This window comes from Monodelphis domestica, chromosome 5 (genome assembly GCF_027887165.1).
Source record: "Monodelphis domestica isolate mMonDom1 chromosome 5, mMonDom1.pri, whole genome shotgun sequence".
In the NCBI taxonomy this organism is placed as follows: domain Eukaryota; kingdom Metazoa; phylum Chordata; class Mammalia; order Didelphimorphia; family Didelphidae; genus Monodelphis; species Monodelphis domestica.
The window spans coordinates 140,668,431-140,682,931 of record NC_077231.1 but is presented as its reverse complement, the minus strand read 5'-3'; the positions used below and the strand labels follow the sequence as shown (position 1 = coordinate 140,682,931).

Here is a 14,501-nt window from a genome sequence, read left to right as displayed (position 1 = left end):
TATATACACATATACATATATATAGTGCTTAATAAATGTTTTTTTATAGAATGATTTATAGAAACATTTTTGTATTTTGACCTCTTGGGGACCAAAATATCTCATCATCATAAAATGTATTTGAACTTTGACCCTACAGAATAGCAAAAATGCCTAAATTATATTTGGTGATGTGTAAGCAAGAGTTCCTCTCTTGCTTGTTGGAAAGCCTATAGGTCATGTAAGAATCAGCAACAAAATTAAAATGTAGTTCAATTTGCATAATCTTTAGGCCAGGAGGACATTGGGCAGGGGCAGGTGGCAATCTTAAACATTCAGGTTGCAATTTAAAATTTTAATTTGTTTTATAATACCCAAAATTAATTTAGCCTTTTAAAGTGATTTCTAGAGGGCAGTCATTTAAAAATATTTCAATTAAATAGAAAGGTGATACAAGTGATATGATTAAGTTTAAGGCCAAATTTCACTCCTTTTATTAATATTGGCCTCCTGAAAACATGTAAAATATATTGTAGAGATTATGAGTTAAAAAGAATGATTGAGCTAATAATCATGTCTTATTTGATGATGATGGTCATAATGATGTAAATGATGTAAATATAGCACTTAAAATTTGTAAATCACCTTGCAGAGGTAGCTATAGCAGAGAGTATCCCCATTTTACAGGTAAGAAAACAGACTGACTGGAGGTTAGTGATTTGCCAATGGATGCATGGACTCCAGGAGTCTGAAGCCATGTTTTTCTCACTACAACTTCAGTACTTGTCTGTTATTCCTCTCTTTAGGGCATTTTTTAAAAAAACAACTAAATATATCTTAGTTAAAAAGTGCATCTTTAGTGTCTTGATATGATTTAAGGATTCTTAACTAATCTTTATAAGGAGTAAAGAAAAAGTTGAGTTCTTGTTAGAGCAATTCTAGTATTTCTTGAATCTCAACTTTGTACCTTTTGTGGTTATTAGGTGGTATCCTCCAATTCTGCTTGGGGTTTTCTTGGCAGAGATACTGGAGTGCTTCGCCATTTCCTTCTCCAGCTCATTTTACAGATGAGGAATTAAGACAAACAGACTTAAGTGACTTGCCCACTTGTCACACAGCTAGGAAGTATCTGAGGCCAGATTTGAACTCCAGGAAATTAAATCTTCTTGGTTCTAGGCCTGGAACACTATCCACTGGGCCACCTGGCTGGCCCCATGTTCCTAATTCTCCTTAAGCCACAGGAGGAGCAGAAGAAGAAATCTTTGACCTGAAGATGTGTATTATTGATTTTTTAAAGAAAAAAAGTCATTTTTAGGTTAACCAGAATATGATTGATATAATTAATGACAGGAAAATGGGTCACAAAATAAGAAAATCCAGTTAGGGTTACTACTACTTTTAGTAAATACATAGAGAATTAACTACTTCTACTCAGAATGTTATATTGTATACACATACACATTGGTTGTATGTGTATGTGTGTATATATATATATATATATATTTTTTTTTACATATTATTATAAATTATATTTTATATTAATCATATAACTATAATTTATATTTTTCTAAATATAATTTCTATAACATGATATATAAATGATATATAATTACAAAGTATACATGTTTAAAATATGATATATTATAATATAAAATATATTATGTAATAAATATACAAATAATTTAAATATAAACTAATTTCTAAAATTATAAATTTTTAATTAAAATATAAATTATACATATATAGATTTTTTGTGGGAGAGAGTCTCATTCATCCTCTTTCAAGGGTTTTTTGAAGTCTTTTATGAGCCAGAGATCATTGGCCCAGGGTATCAGATTATTAAAAAAAGAAAGACTTGAGAGTTGGAGAATAGCCTAAAGCTAGGGGAATATGATAGAGCAGTGTATTGGTAGGATGTGAGATACTTTTAAAAGTTTGGGTGTGATCAGAGGAATTTAAAAGGGAATTAGACTATTACATGGGTTGAAATTACTATCTCCAAGAGAAAGTTGGAAAAGGAGGCATTTTAACATGTTGCTCTAAAAGGAAAGATCATTTATATTCAATATCTGAAACATTTTTAAAGCCTCATGAGCACAGACCTCAGTATAAGATACTTAGTGGCTAAATGATACCATACCATTTGTTCTAATGTTTATAATAAATAAGATCAAGGTTATATTGATATACATCAATATTTGTTATTTATAGTAACGGTTCTATATGAGGGTAGGGACAGGGTAGAGTAACAAGAATTTAAGTGTATATTCCAAAGTCCCTTATTGTAGAATCAAATATGCTACACATTTTATATTGGGGGGAACTGTGAAAAATACATGTAGACGGAATTATAAGGCTATGTAGTAATGCACATATGTAATCTGGGTACAAATAATTTACTACATAGTAAATGATAGGTCTACAAGATGGGAATTCACCTTATTAATTTATTCATTGTATTTTAAAATCAGTTAACTTGTGAATTTATAGCGGTGAAGGCCCTTTGAACCAAATCACATTCCCATATAACATATGTAAACTAGATTCAAATAAGTAGATAATACATAAATCACATTCATTAAGATGTTAATGAAGTATCTAGTATATGTATTTTACAGATGGAAGAATGAGTCTGAACTGAATTTGTGGTGTTTTTAAAATTAAAAAGCTCCAACTTTCTCCCACACAAATGGATTATATCACCACAACTTGCCTGGGCAGGGAGGGGGGTCAAATATTTTTAAAATAAGTAAATAAAAACTCCAATAACAAATAAACACACCAGAGGAGAAGAGAAAAGCTAAAGCATTCATACCCATTTACATATTTTTAAATGATCAAAGCAAAGTTCTGTTTCAGTTAAAAGGATTATAGATGAAAAGTTCTTAATATTTTGTCTGTCATGGACCCCTTTCTCAGAATTACACATTTTAAATGCATAAAATAAATATATAAGATTTCAAAGGAAGACAGTTATATTTACACACACAAACACACACACACACACACACACAAACAACTTCATGTATGCAAGGTTATGATGCCCCTACTTTAGAGCAAATGAATCCCCTAAAGTACCAGAAACAATGGAAACGAAACTCGGAACTATATATAAACTATCCTAAAGACGTATTCAAAGGATAATTCAATGAAATTACAGAGCAGTTTTCTACATTAAAAAAGGACCAATTTGGGAAATAAAACTTAAGGGATTTTTTAAAATCATAAGTTAATCTATAGGAAATTGAGAGTTAGGAAAAGCATATGAATAAATAATGAATACTGAAGTGCTCTGCTGGATGTGCTAGACTTGGATTCAGGAAGACCAGAGTACAAATACTCCCAGCTTTGTGTCCCTGGATGAGTCTCTGTCTCTCTGTCTCTCTGTCTCTCTATCTCTCTATCTCTCTCTCTCTATCTCTCTATCTCTCTATCTCTCTCTCTCTCTTTCTGTCTCTCTTTAACTGAGATAATGTATGTAAAGTGTTGCATAAATGTAAGATATTCCTGTTATTGCTATTAGTATGATTTTTATCATAGAAAAACCTCACAATCCAAACAAGCAACTACTAGCAGACTTATTCCAGTAGAAAATTGAATTGTACATGATGAGGAATAGAAAGAAAATAGGAACTCCCCCCCCCCCCAATCACTGAAATATTTCAAGTTTTATCCATATACCTCAACCCAAGCAAAATAACAGGAAGTCAGATCATGACAAAATAATCACAGGATTACTAATGTCAGAGAATTGAGGGAAGAAGGAAAGGATCTGGATATTATATTTCAGACAATCATCCAAAAAATTTCTCAGAATTAAGTAAAATGCCCAGGACTCCAGTAAGAAAGAATCAGTATTTAAAATATACATGCATGCATGTACACAAATATGTGTCTTTATATACATATATATATATATATATATATATATATATATATATATATATATGATAGTTAAGCTTAAGTGCTCTAACACTAAAGAAAAATACTTCAGTCTCCTAGAAAAAAAGAAATAATTTACCTCAGATCTCAATGTTTTTTTGTTTTTTTTTCATGGAGGACAAAGGAAAATGAGATTTTGGAAGATAACATAGGCTACAAATACAGAATTATCTACCCAGTAAATTCAGCAACTTTATAATGATGGGGGAAAGATTTGGGAAGCTTAGAGACTGAAAATTTTATATAAAAAGCTAACTACTTCAAGGAAATATTTAATAAGCAAGATTCCCAGCTTAAAAAAAAAAGAATATTTAAACAATTAAGGTAAGACCATTGATCACAAAATGGGAAAATACTTAGATTAATGCATTGGTTAAATCACTAGTCCTTCAATGGGCTGTCAGAGAAACAGAGGCTGGGAAGAAAAAAAAGAAAAGAAAAACTTAAAAGGGCAGAATAAAAAAAAAACTATCCTTTAAAAAAAAACCTTTACACTATAAAAAGTAAATTTCAAGGCATCTTATCCCATCTCTCCCATCACCACACCATAGAAGGCATCAGTCAACAAAAATATGTACATAAATTATTTCTTTTGTGTTTCTGTTTACCATTTCTTTTTCTGGGAGTGAGCATTAGCAAATTTCTCTTCAAATATCAATTTTGTAGCTGTATATACTGGTCTCTTGTTTCTCCTACATTTACTTAACTTTATTATTTCATGTAGGTCTTTCCAAATTTTTCTAAAATTAGCCTGCTGATCATTTCTTACAGAACACTAGTATTCCATCACAACAATACATTTCCCAGTTGATTTGGATATCTCTTAAATTTCTAGCTCTTTGACTAAGACAACTGCCATAAATATTTTACAATGTTCTTTTCCCTTTCCCCTGATCTATACAGGAAAGAGATCCAACAGTAAGGGTATACGTAGTTTTGTGACTTTCTGGGCATAATTCCCAATTGCCCTCCAAAATGATTGGGTCAACTTGCAATTCTACCAACAGTGTATGAGTGTTCTCACTTTTCCACATCTTCTCTAACGTTTGTCACTTTGCCCTTTTGCTTTAGCCTGTCTTCTAGATGATGATATCAGAACTGTTTTCATTTGCATTTCTCAAATTAGTAGTGATTTAGAGCATTTTTCATATGCCTTGGATGTCTTTGATTTCATCTAAGAACTGTTCATATCTTTTGACCATTTATTAATAGGGGACAAACTATTATCATTGATACAGGTGAAGTTCTTGTTAAAGTTACTAATAGCAGGAATAACTGCCTTCAGGGCAATTTTGTTAAATTTGAATTAATACTAAAAAGTATATGAATAATTAAGACTACATTCCCTTCAAAGAGAATAACTGGACACCATTTACTAAGAATTGTAAGATGAAATTTTTGAGTAAATGTGAATTGTACGTGTGTGGCACTCAGACTGTTCATCTGTCCATGTTATGTTAGGTCCATGTTCTTTTCCAGATGTGTAGTTCCTTGATGATATTTGTGACTTTCTTCGTTTGCAAGTGATACAAACCTGATCTCATTTTTCTTTACCCTCAAGGCGAGTCCAGGCACCCAGGTTTGCCTCCTAGCTGTCATCCTTTCTCCTCATTCTCTCTCATTCCCTAGATTGAATCTGTCTCCAAGTTCTGACAGTGCTGCCTTCAGAGCATCTCCTCCTCATCACTTATACCTTGTCTGTTACAACAGCCTTCTGCCTCCTCTCCTTCCTCTTTGGTCCTCCACTCAGCTCTCCTCGAGAGCTTCCTAAAGGTCTGTGACCCTATCACCTCCATCCCCTCATCCCTTCTGAGTAAACCCCAGTGGCTCCTTGTTACCTCCAGGATAAATATTCAAGTCCCTGTTTGGCTCCGAAAGCCTTTCCTAACCCGTGCCCTTCCTGCCTTCCCGCTCTTGTACCTTATGCTTCTCAACATTCTCTGTCTGCAGGCTCAGGACATTCCATTTCTAGGGCTCTGAGCATTTTTCAGTAGCTGTCCCCCGTGCCTCTGATGCTTTCCCTCAGCTCAACCTCCTGGCTTTCTTTAAGCCAACACTGTAATCCTGACTAGTTCCTTTCCTTTTCGGAATTATTTCAGTCTGTCCTTTTATATATCTCTTTTGTATGTAGTCGTTTCCATATTGTATCCCCCATTAGTCTGTGAGCTCTTCAGGTGAGGATCTGCGTTTGGCTTTCTTTTTATCCTCAGTAATTAGCAAAGTACTGGGCACATAGTAGGTGCTTTATGAATTCTTCTTCTTGTTGACATGAAGTCATAAATCTTTTTGCCACTTTAACTTTTCCAGTACAGTGTGAAGGTCACAGAAGAGTGATGTTCAGAGCCAAATAATATGAGGCTTACAATAAAAAAAGATCCAAGTAGATTTCAAGTAAATAGCTGCTCTAAAAATTTCCATGCTGTTGCTGAATCATGAAAAGCGAGTGTGGCACGGGTATCAGACTAAGTTAAATTCAAACTAGAAAGTATTACAATGAATAAAGGATATGACAGCAAGCCTGAAGGCTCTGGGTAGGTAGAAGGAGAGCCTATCCATTTTAAATATAGATGTAAATAGTAATTTATTTTTCTTTTAGATTACTTTTTTTATGGAAGTAATCATTGCTACCAGCAGTTAAACCAGTCACACACATCTCTGCTGCCCATTAGGTCATTCATAGTTTTTGATGCTTCAGAGATCACAGCTTTCCATCATTCATAGCCACAAAGCATTGGCATTGAGTGATGATGGACTTTTTTTAAACTCTCATCTTCCGTCTTAGAATCAATATGGTATTGGTTCCAAGGCAGAAGAGCAGTAAAGGCTAACAAATAGAGTTAAGTGACTTGCCCAGGGTCACTCAGCTTGAAGTGTCTGAAGCCAGATTTGAACCCAGGAACTCCCATCTCTTGGTCTGACTCAATTGACAGAGCCACCTAGCTGCTCCTTTATGATGACTCTAAAAAATATAAATATATATGTACATTACATATATGTATATATTAAAGTTGTGTCTGTATATTAGAGATCAGCTTAAGATCTTTGGAAATACTGTGTGTAATTTCCCTAATTCAGTCTGTTCTCTTTTTCTGACTCGAATCTGGGGCCATCTCATTGCTTCACTGCTGTGCCTGTTCAGAAGGGTAAAGAATCTCAGAATTCATAAGGATCTCAGAAACAATCTAGCCCAACCTATAACTGAACAAGAATCCTCTTTATGGCATACTCAACAAGTAGCAATTCAGGCTTTTCTTGAAGATTTCTAGTGAAAAGAATTCCACCTGAGGCATCCCATTTTACTTTTAAATAGCTCTAATTGTTGGGAAGTCTTTCCTTCACATCAAATCTTAATTTTCTACTTGGCAATTTCCACCCTTTCCCCCTACTTCTGCCTTCTGGGTGCAAGCTGGAAAAGTCTAATTTCCTTTTTGTTGAATAGTCTTTCTAATATCAGAAGATAGCCATCATGTTCTCATTTTCAGGATAAATATCTTCAGTTCTTTCAATTAGTATATTGCATGATGAATGAGAGATCCTTTGCCATCGTTGTTGTCCTCTTCTGAATGCTTCCCAATTCATTAATATCCTTGCTGATACCGAACGTGGTAACCCTAATGTGATGTGATCTGGGGACAATACATCCCCTATTATGCTTCTTCCATAGGCTGCACCCTTCACTGACTTGGTTTTTTTTTCTTAGGTGGCTGTGTGGAGAGAGTGGGTCAGTCTCTTTTGTTTAAGTAGGAGCTTCAAGAAGGATATCCTATTGCATTTTTATGTTTTATTGGCTTTTTTTTATTACGGACATTTCTGGAGAAAAATCCTCTTTCCGCTCTATATTGAATCCTTTATTGCAACAAAGGAAAAAAAACAATTGAGAAAAATGTCTAATATAGTGACTACATCTGACAGTTTGTAAAACGTTTTGTCCTAGTAAACTCCTACATCTTTACCTTGAGGAGGAAGAAGTGTTTCATTAGCTGTTCTCTGGGGCCCTAATTGGTCTCTTGCTTCACTTTCCTGTTAGTGATATTTTTATTTACATTTTTGTCATCATTATATTGTTTTCTTGTTTCTAGTTATTTCACCCTGTATTATATATAAGTCTTCCAGGTTTCTTTGTTTTTTTTTTCTTTTTTGAAATTTGTCATCCCTCATTTTTCAGTCATATTCCCATTATATTCATATTCCACATTTTAGGAATTTTTAAGTGATGAACAAAGAGTTCTCCTAGTAATATAATGTGGGTCTTGTAGTATTTTAGGTATAATACAGTCAACATAACATCATTTTCAAACAGGAGCACCTGTGGACACATCCTCTTATAAGAGTTCTTAGAAATCTTTTTGTGTGTGTGTTTTGGACCACTTTGGACAGTCTGCTAAAATCTCTTCACTCCTCAGAGTGCAGATCTTTTTAAAATTCACAATTGAAAAAATGCTAAATATCAATTAGAAGTTAGTGGGAAAAAAAAGATATGTTTCCTCCTTTATTCAAGTTCATAGACATCCTGAAAACTATCTATAGACCCCCATAGTGTTGTAGAAACCTCTGGGAAACCCGGGTTTAGAAGGAATTTCTCACTTGTATATATTAGAACCTCTTCCACATTAGGGGGATTATGGGCATGGTGCCACCTGGCTTCTGGAAAATCCACATACAATATTTTTGGCTCTCCGGTACCAGAAAAGTCCAAATTTTGTCTTTTTCTTTTGTAGGAATGTATTTTATTGTAAAATTTGGGTTAGTATTTGGTCACAGGCAATATGTAGGTTAATGTTAAGTAAAAATGAGTTTCTAAACTTTTTCTATGGCTTCTGCTGGCAGTTGTATGTTGTCTACAGTTTCCACAAACCTCCTTAAAATTTCCTTTTTAATTTCTTATGCCAACCCGTAATGTATCAAAACCTTGATGGGGAAAGTCACAATGTGGAAGTGATACTTGTACTCTGTGCAGAATGTTTTTTATGATAATGATACGTATCTTTGGTGAATAGAGATCTTGTTTGATGCCTCAGTTCATAATTGATTATTAAAAATTAGTTGGAGTGCAGCTAGGTGGCTCAGAGGATGGAGAGCCAGACTTGGAGACAGGAGGTCCTGGGTTCAAATTTGATCCAGACACTTGCTACTTTGTGACTGAGCAAGTCACTTAATCCTTATTGCCTAGCCCTAATATTCTTCTGCCTTAGAACCAATGCAAAGGGTTTGGGTTTTTTTTTTTTTAACTTCTCTGAGCAAAAGTTACCTCTGTGTTGATGTGTATTAAAGAATCTTCTACATTCTTAATATGTGTATGGGAGACACCTTAGATTATCCTTTAATGATGCTTTTTGTATTTTGTATTATCTCTTCAGGATATAGTTGGATGTTCTTGGTAAGAAAGAAAGAAAGAATAGCTAGCCTTTATATTGCACTTTAAGATTTTTGTATAATGTATGTTAAGATAATAGTATTTCATTTGATCTTCACAACAACCTTGTGAAGGAGGTGAGAGCAGGGTGTCTCATTTTTAGAGGTGGGGAAACTGAGGCTGAGAAATTAAATGATTTTACCAGGGTCATGTAACTAGTAAGTTTCTGAGGCAGTATTTGAACTCAGTTCTTCCTAAATCCGTGTTTATATTCTTTCCAACAAAAGCACCTTGTATTTTCTACCTTTTCCATTTATTTGTGTCCCTGTGAAAATGTGTTTGCTTTAGAAAATTGTAAAAGCTTGCCTGTTTCTCTTGTTTTCTTCAAGGATAAGTAGGAAGATGACTCTAGACTTAAGAAAGTAGATATTTGTATTTGTAATTGTCTTCCGATTAATCTCCCTTCCTTCCTCCCTTCCTTCCACCTTTTGTATCTTTTTGTTACCTTTCCCTTCTCCAAAATATCTTAAAAAACAATCCTTCAGTGCTTTTACGGTAGCCTTGCCTATGGCATGGATTTGGTACTTGGTCTTATGAATCTACTTTTCTTTATTTCATGGTCATAATATTTCCATTTTCTTGAGTTTTGTGCTGCCAGACTCCAAATTTGGTACTTCCATTGTAATTGAGGTTTACCCTTGATTGCCAGATTTGTAGAATGTCTGTCTTGATCTGATCTCATCGATAAATTTTCTTAGGATGATTTAGTTGATCTGATGATAAGCCTTGTACAGCTGTACCCCTGCCTTTCTGCTGATTTACGAGGCGATACTGCTTGCCTTCTTTTTCATCTTCCTAATTGTTCTACAAAGAAGCTTGGATCATAAGCCAGTGGTGTCTAATGAGAATAGAAATGGATGGCTATGGGCGGCGTATAGACGTGGGAAACCCCAAATTCACATTTTCTAGGTTGTATTGGATTTTTATTTAGTTTGTTGAACAGATCCCAGGTAATCTGGTCCTGGCTGTACTGTAGGATTTTGTGGGGCTGCTTACCACTGTCTGCTCTGCTCTCAACCTTGTTGGTTTTTGCTGCCCACCATGTCTTTGTGATTGGCTGGGAAACCTGTACAAGATGCCTTTCCAGCTCTAATCTCCTTGTACTAATGACTACTTCATAATAATTTAGCTTTGCATAAAATTATGGACAGAGTCACTGTCATGACCCTTTTCCCAGAATTTTAACAGCTTGTTAAAATAGGTGGCAATGGAGCGATCATAATCAGACTGAATATCTTTTGCTTTGCTCTAGGTTTTTTTTTTCTCATTTGCCTCCTTACAAAAACTTTCCACGCTGTTTTGATACATTTTGTTCACTACAAACATTCTTATCATTAGCTTCTATAAAACAGCAATTAATTTCTGCACTGAAACTATTTTTCAAGGCTAAAAATTAAATTCCAGCATGCACTTGGCATAGGGACCAAGTATTTATGGGAGTAGCTGTGTGAAAGAGAACATAGAGTTACAGTTACAGTTGAGCTATTTCATAGTCTAATTCCCACTATATTATTGCATTAGGCAGAATATCAAATTATTATACTCCACATAAGGTGCCATTAAAAATTAATCTTGTATATTTTCTTTAAATTTTTTTAAACCTTAGATCTTATCTTCCAAACTCCTTCACATATTTCTTGTACGCAGGCATAGTCTCATATTTCTTTTAGTCTTTGGTGCAATATACATTTTAGTTATTCATTTAATACTTATTGAGTAACTGATTTGGATGTTATTAAAGGTTGCATTGATTTGTTTAGAAGTAAGGGGAGTCTATTTTTGGTGTGGCAGTAGACATCCAATTGATTTTTGAGGATGATTCCACAGTGAATTCTCGGGGATCCCTTTGGGACTGTGCATTATAAGAAGCATAAGACTCGTTTTCACAATGCACTTTTTGCAACCTGCATACCTGCAAATTGGGATTAGAAGCTCTGTTGATTCTGCATTTGTGACCCTTCCCCTCTTATCCCAGATGCCTGGGGCACCATCAAGACCGGTGCTGCCCTTTTCTTATCACTTGGCATCCTTAGCATATACACTAGAAACCCTTTGAATATGCATAGCAAATCCAGATAAGCTCTTTGGCCATTGTACCCTCCCTAACTATTTCATGGGAATGGCTAAAAAGTCCTGCAAGCTACTTAAGGGAGAGGTTTCAGTTCTTTGTAAAAAAGGCTGAGAGAATTTGGAGATGAATGATATGTTACACCCTTATTTTTAAGGTACAGCATTTGATGTTTTTTTGTACTATGTAATTGCTGCCTACTCCTGTATTAAATTTAGCTAGATGGGTCTTTTTTTTTCCACAAGAGCAAAATGCATTTCAGCTTACTGCAATGTAGCTCTTGGGGTTTTCTCAGCAGAAAAGAATGAACAGAATCAGCTGAAATTTTATTGTCTGTTGGTAAACACTTTGTACATTATTTCAGCCAGCTCTAATTAGATTTATTTTAAAGCTCAGTTCCCATAAACTGTAGTGACAGCCACCAATAAAAATCAAATGCTGATTCTAATAAAAACACACACACACATACATTCACACTAGAACTGTTTGTAATTCATTCTTGTGGCCTTTTAGCATACCTACTGAAACATGGTGTTGAGGAAGAGACCTTTGGGGAAAAAGAGGTGTACCTGCCTTGAAGCTTTTATGTCATGAAAGAAGATGTTATAATTGATTTCTTAAATGTGAGGACCAAAAAAAATTAATTTGTTTTCTGAAATCAAGGTCCAAACCTAGTTGTTTGCATTTAGAGAGATTTCCTATTTTGGGTGCAGCTAATATTTGGAAGTCATCTGTGGTTGGGTCATTATGACATTTCTTCAAGTGCTGAGCATTCATCTTTTGCCTCATAATGGCTCCCCTACCCATGTGGCATTGCTTTAATGGCTTTGAGTGTCAGTTCACCAGTGAAGTAAGACATTTTTTCTCATTTTTAGAATTTATTTTGTTGTATAAAATTTTCAGACTTTTTCTATCATCTAGAATTTGTATATTTCTTGAATTCAAAAAATAGCAAACTTAAATACTAAATTAAATGAACATTTCTTTTTTTCATAGAACAGGAGATTGTACATGAAATGAAATCTATTTTATAGGACTTGTTTTTCTTTTTAAGTATATAATAATTTAAACATTCAGCTTTCAAAACTACTCTACTTATGTGTAAAACCTTCTAGCCTTTCTTTTCTTCTCTGCATTAAAAAAAGTTTTAGTTTCCTTCATTCATTTTTTTTCCTTTTTTTCTTTATTTTTTGAGGGGAGGAGTAACTATCCATAACCCCTCTGCCTCCTGTATATTTTTTTTTCATAATGATTTTTCCTTAAAAATTCTTTGGTCAGCCCATCTAATTAGAAGCACCTCCATGCTATGAATTCAGTAAATATAAATAAATGATGATAATGTATTTATTAAAAAAGCAAGTATGCCAGAGCATCTAGGTTTCCCAGTTCTCTTCATCATTAAAGCATACTGAAATCAGTATGGCCCTTAGTTCATCTGGGAGAGCATGCAATTAAATGCTCAACCCTTGAAGAAGTACTGTATTGGTCTGAATACGTGTAATTCCCTAAATATATAGAGACTGTACCCACAACATGAAATCTCTGGAAAGATAAAAGGGAATTTTGATATACACTGATTTAGGCTGCACTCAAGTTTATACTGGTTAGACTTGGGGGAAAAAAGTGTCTCATGAGATGAGTAAGTTGTGCCATGAAAAAAAAAATGAGCATGTTAGGTTCCATATATATATTGAAATGCTCATAGAAGCCCTTTTTAATAGAAGAAAAAACAAATATGAAAAGAGTGGTTACCCATTAATTGAGGATCGATTGAGCAAGTAGTAATAAAATGTGATACAATATATAATGATGGGCATGAAGAATCCAGAGAAACATGGGAGGATATGTAGGAAATATGATTCAAGGAATTTGTAAAACCATATAAATAGTGATTACAATATTGTAGATGAAAACAGGCTATGGAACTTAGATTAATTACTATGACTACGTTTGTCTCAGAGACTATATGCATTCCCTTTTGCTGGCGCTCTCAGAAATGGTTGTTTTGGCTCACTTGTGCTTAACCATTTTTCTTTGTGTCAAGGGAGCCTTCCCTTTGGGGTGGTATACCACAGGAGATGATGGTGGTATTAAAATAAAAGATTATTGATATAACTTTTTGAAAAAAGATACTCTCAGATATTTGTTTCCTTGGCCATTGAGTTGGAGTGACAAGTTGGGGCAAAGGTATGTGAGAATTAGACCCAGAGCCAAAACCTCCTGAATAGATATGTTTCTGGGGAAGTTTGCCAAGGATTAGATGTTCAGAAATTGGAACAATTCCAAGGAAACTGCAGAGGATTGTTACCTAGCTACACCTATTCAGAGGTCAGGCATAAATGAGTCTGTCAGCACAGGAAATGGCAAAACGAGTAGGTTGTCTCATTTTTATTTGTTCCATCTCTGTATTTTAGTTCTTAAACAAAGCACTTATCAGAACAACAGAGGGGAATACATTATTCTCTTTTTTTAGAAGTGGTTTAATTCATTTATCCTGGAAGAATTAATGAAATACTTTCACTCTCTGTAATGAGTAACCAGTGGGATTGAGGTCATCACCTGCTGTATCCAATTGATGGGGAACCAGCTTAGTGTTATCTTTCAAAATGATTTCGTTGTTTTTAGCCAAGATGTTTCACTTAACTTAGGTGAAACAGTTATTGCTTTAAGTGTCAAGGGGGTGAGGGTGATGGCTTGTTTCTGTACAAATGAGCTTCATTGACGTTCACCATGATGATTGTTTTGCTTTGTGTTTATTCTCCCCCATTAGGTTCTTAGCATGGTAATTAATGCAGCTTACAAGCCGGGAAGGGTATTGAGGGAACTACAGCTTGTGGAAGACCCACAATGGAATTTCCAGGAGGAGACCCTGAAAGCAAAGTAAGTGCTTTCTACTCTGGGAACCCGGCTTTGAATAATGCTTAATTTGCTATGTCTTATTGACCCAGTAATGAGCAATTAAAAAACTAAAGGAAGTTCAATTATTGTCCAGAAGTTATACGTGCCATGTATAAATGTAGATTTATGTGAGTTTTATGATCTCCAATTACATTTAGGACACAAACTTAAGTAATAGATTTATGTAAGCATAGATTTGTA

General features: G+C 34.5%; 1 protein-coding gene across 5 annotated transcripts in view; it reads left to right on the top strand.

Annotated features, from left to right (window-relative positions):
* SFMBT2 (Scm like with four mbt domains 2) overlaps positions 1-14,501 on the top strand; it is a 285,508-nt gene that overhangs the window by 244,003 nt on the left and 27,004 nt on the right. For all 5 annotated transcript variants that reach the window (XM_007503935.2, XM_007503933.3, XM_007503934.3 and 2 more), the window contains one exon: positions 14,173-14,282. In XM_007503935.2, coding sequence (XP_007503997.1) covers positions 14,173-14,282 — 110 coding nt within the window. The remainder of the gene's footprint in view (positions 1-14,172; positions 14,283-14,501) is intronic.